Here is a 4,767-nt window from a genome sequence, read left to right as displayed (position 1 = left end):
ATAGGGCATCAGCCTGCGGACTGAAGGGTCCCAGGTTTGATTCCGGTCGGGGGCATGTACCTTGGTTGCGGGCACATCCCCAGTGGGGAGTGTGCAGGAGGCAGCTGATTGATGTTTCTCTCTCGTTGATGTTTCTAACTTTCTATCCCTCACCCTTCCTCTCTGTAAAAAATCAATAAAATATATTTTTTAAAAAATAGAAAAACATCAAAAACTTTAAAAAAAAATCAACCAATGAATGCATAAATGAGTGGAACGAACCAATGCTGTCTCTCTCTTGCACTCTCTCTAAAATCAGCAAATAAAAATTAAAAACTAAATTAAAAAAAAATAAGAGCCCCCGTTAAATAAGTGAGCATACACCTTGGCTCACTTCAAGGACACCGGGATGCATACGTCAGTTAGAACGAGGCTGGCTTGAGGTGGAAAGGCGTAAACACAGAACAACAGTCTCCTCTAAGGGGCTACTCCACTCCTGCCAGGCACCCGCCTCCCTTCCTCAGGACAGCGGGTGTATTTCACCGGTAAGTTTCACTGAGAAGCTGCGCATTGCACTGACACACAAAAGAACAGGATGCCGTGCTGTGGCTCCTAACTGCAGGATATTAAGCTCTGGAGCCGCGAAAGAAAAACACACACAAAAAAAACCACGATTGTTTAAAGCCCCTTGTTTGATTCTGGTAGTGACATTCTAAGGGCATTCCTAGAACAGGCGGATGGATGGCCCCGGTGGACTTCAAGATCCCTTTCAACGCTGAAGTTCCATCATCCCCATCACCCACCGAGACTTAATGATACTGCGTGACATTTCACAATCCAAAGCCTCAAGTTCCACCCACATTTCAGGATCTGGGAACTGGTCGGGTGATCCTAAACGCTCACTTACCTACCAGGACCGATCGCGACTCGAAGAAACGACACACCCCGGCCACTGCCCCACACAATGTCACAACCGCGGGGCCTCCCAGGCCCCTCGGTCGCCCTCCAGGATCCAAAGTCCTGGCCACCTCTCACCCGCCCCACACAGACGTAAGGGGATACTCAAGTTCACCTCAATCTCGTAGTCCTTCACCGGAGGGGGAGCAGCTGCCGCCGCCGCCATGGCCAGGACCCCCACCATGCTCCCCGCTTCCCGGAATCCCGGCTCCTAGGACCTGGTACGGCCCGGCCTGGCATGCCTGGAGGCCATGGGGGCGGCCGGCTCCCGCAGCCCGGCGGGGAAAGCAAGCCGAACACAGAGGAGACCCGCGGGCTTCGGACGGACTTCTTGTCAATTGGGTTTTCGCGCCCTCCGGGGCGCAGGGGGCGGAGCCTAGGATTGTTTCTGGAGGCTGCGCGGACGGTGAGACGCGAGGGCCAAAATACGTCTTTGGCGAACCTGCAGGAGGCGGGACTTTCCTACCGTAAAATCAGCGGGGATTTTGAAGATTCGAACTCCTCACGCCCGGTTTCGCTGATGCGGACCTGATTTCACTAACGTCCGTGAGTGACAGAATTAAAGCCCTAGACTTTTGACGACCCACGTTGTCCCCTATTTAAATGTGGAACTTTGCAAAAATACAGAAAACGAAGTAACAATTGATTACAATTCCTCTCCCGCGAAATAAAATGTTATTTTGGCGATCGTCCTACCTCGCGATACGCCCATTCGGGGTCCCACATTGGATTTTTTTTTTTTTTTTTTTACCTTTAGGTATTTCTTGCTGTGGATTTCGTCCTCGCGAGCAGCTAGGAGTCCAGGGTCATCGACTCGGCTGTTCTTGCGTTTTCCTGTCATCGCAGGGAACTAGCAGTTTACTGGTTTGTAGTGATGCTAACCTCATACTTCATTTGCATTGTCTTCCTGGATTTTTTTTTTTACTTTTTTTACGTTAAATTGCGGTTACATAAAGAATATGTTTATTTTGTCTGAGTGCATAGTTTTAACTGCACAGTTTGTAAGAGCTAAAATAAGACAGAGAAAAGGACTTCTCAAATAATAACAAGAAGCCACCTCGTTAGGTCGGGTTATGCAAATTCATATTAACTATTGACGTAATTGTGTTCATTTTGATAGTATTTGCTATTGTCTTGACAACTTAAAGGGTACAAATTTCTCCGATGAAATTAGTGGTAATTGCTTTTTCTTTGAAAATTATTAGCCCTGGGTAAGGTTTTTCAAGAAGGGAGACTGCTGTTTTGCTTTAAGAACAAACAAACAAACAAAACCTTATGTAGTTGGGGGTGAGGGCGGTCCGGGAGAGGTCAATGGGGGGAAAAAAAGAGACTTATGTAATACTTTAAACAATACAGAATTTAAATTTTTTTAGAAACAAATACCTTATGTAGTGTAAGAACACTGTCCAAGAATGAAGAGGAGGAGGAGCAGATAGGGTTAGGGGTGTAAGGAGGAGAAAAAAATGAAAAAAGTTACAGAGGAAAAGGCAAGTCTCCTTGACTTTCACCCCCAAAAGGTCTTTTCCTCTTTGCATAAAAAAACTTTGGTTTGCTTTTATTTACATAAAAGGCAACACTGTAAATGTTTCTCAGCAATTTGCTTTTTTTCATTCATCATTCTTTTCAAGTTATCCATGATATGTGTAGATCTGATTCATTCTTTTTCATTTCTGAGCATTTCATCCAATTATGCACAACATTTTATTTATTCATTTCCTTACTGGTGAGCATTTAGGATGTCTCCAATATTCTGTTATTTAATGAGTCAATGAACTTTCTTATCCATGTCTCCTTGTAATGTTTCTCTAGGTTACACACTTAGAAGTGGAATTGCTGGGTTATATAGGATATGTCTCTAGCGTTTTTTATTCTGCTAAATCACTACGCATTTTATTTTATTTTATTAGTAAATCCTCACCGGAGGATATTTTTTCCATTGATTTTTTTTATTGTTTTTATTTTATTTTATTTTTTTGAGAGAGAGAGAGTTGAAAGGAGAGAGCAAGGGAGAAGAGACATGGATGTGAGAGAGACACTATTAATTGCCTCCCACAGGCGCCTCCACCAGGCGGGGGATGTAACGTGCAACCCAGGTAGTGCCCTTGACTGGGATTCGCAGTGCTTCAGTGCTAAGGCTGACGCTCTAACCACTGGATACACTGGCCAGGGCGGAGCTTCTCAATGTTAATAGGTGGAGGTCTTTTCTCTGAGGCCATTCAGTTTCTCCGCCAATCTCTTCGGGGCAGGGGGGTTTATATCTCATGCAGTTGTGTGGAAGCAATGGGGAGGGATCACCTAAATACATGGAATAAGGCAATGGATGTGGAATAGCTAATTCTAATTTTAACTGATGTCCCCTTTTTTTTCAGTCCCATACCTCACTGTTACCTGCTGTGCTATCCATCCATCCATCCATCCATCCATCCATCCATAAATACTATTGAGTGCCTGATATTTGTCAGCTATGAACAAAGCAGCTATAAACAAAACAGACAAAAATTCCTATCCTCTTAGAATTTACAATAATGGTCGACCTCACCCCTAATCCACCTGATCAACTTCAGTCCAAAAATATTACATGAAAAGTTCCAGAAATAAATAATTCATGCACTTTAAAATGCATGCAGTTCTGAGCAATGTGAAGAAGTCTTTTGCCTGGGATGTGAATAATCCCTTTGTCCAGTGTATTCACGCTGTATAGGATACCTACCCATTAGTCATTAGACATCTCAGTCATCAGATTGACTGTTGCAGTGTTCAAGTAATCCTTATTTTACTTAATAATGGCCCCAAAGTGCCAAGAGTAGTGATACTGACAATTTGGATATGGCAAAGAGAAGTGCTTCCTTTAAGTGAAAAGGTGAATACATATAGAAAAAAACCCCCATACTATATACAGGGTGGGGTAAAAGTCGGTTTGCAGTTGTTCATATGAAATATAATAATTAATAAACAATAATACAGTAATAAACTGTTTCACATACCCACAACTGTAAGCCTACTTTTGCCTCACCCTGAATAGGGTGCAGTACTACCCGTGGTTTCAGGCGTCCACTGGGAGTCTTGGGATGTACTCCCTTTGGAAAAGGGGACACTATTGTACTCAAGAATATCTGTTACATGAATTAAGGTATTATTAACTAAACAAAAGCAGTGAGGAAAGGCATCCCAGGTAGGACAAAACTAAGTGGGGAAGGGTATAGGTCTTGGAGATAGGAATATAAATGGACTGTTTACGAAAGAAAGGAGCATGGGGATGTAAAATAAAGCATAGGGAATGTAGTCAAGAATATTGTAATAATTATGTATGATGTCAGTTGAGTACTAGATTTATCCAGGTGAGTTTTAAACATGTCTAGTTACTATGTTGTACACTTAATTTGCATATTAGGCTTTTATTATATAGGATGTCAACTGTAACTGAAAAATAAACATTTTTAAAATTAAGTTATTTTTAAGAATTAAAAAAATAAAAAGAAGGGAGATGAAGTTAAGAGAAAAGTAAGGGCCATGGAGTTCAGGTTAAAAGTTTTGGCTTTAATGAATAGACAGCAAAGATTTTTGCAAGTGCAGTGACATTTGCAAAACATGTTTTAGGAAGATAAATGATAGAGAGGTGGGTCTTGGGTCTGTCTTAAGATAAAGCAGGGGTTGGCATACAGTACATTCTTGAGTATTTATTTAGGGAAATGAATATACATAGGATAGTTGAAGTGGGTATATAGGAAAAATCATATGGCATTAGTCCAGGTGTAATATGAGAGAGGCTTGAATTAAGATGTTGGCCTTTACAGAGGTCTGAAACTGGAAGTGGGGGAGAAGATAGGAAAA

At 42.2% G+C, this 4,767-nt stretch overlaps 1 protein-coding gene across 1 annotated transcript in view; it reads right to left on the bottom strand.

Annotated features, from left to right (window-relative positions):
- The window catches only part of ATAD5 (ATPase family, AAA domain containing 5), a 61,044-nt gene extending 59,857 nt beyond the window's left edge, over positions 1-1,187 (bottom strand). Inside the window, exon 1 of the mRNA XM_014548866.1 lies at positions 1,052-1,187. Coding sequence (XP_014404352.1) covers positions 1,052-1,120 — 69 coding nt within the window. The 5' untranslated portion in view covers positions 1,121-1,187. The remainder of the gene's footprint in view (positions 1-1,051) is intronic.
- Positions 1,188-4,767: the final 3,580 nt, after the last annotated feature.

Source organism: Myotis brandtii, unplaced genomic scaffold (genome assembly GCF_000412655.1).
Source record: "Myotis brandtii unplaced genomic scaffold, ASM41265v1 scaffold523, whole genome shotgun sequence".
Taxonomy (NCBI): Eukaryota; Metazoa; Chordata; class Mammalia; order Chiroptera; family Vespertilionidae; genus Myotis; species Myotis brandtii.
The sequence above is the reverse complement of the archived record's forward strand: the minus strand, read 5'-3'. Positions and strand labels throughout refer to the sequence as shown.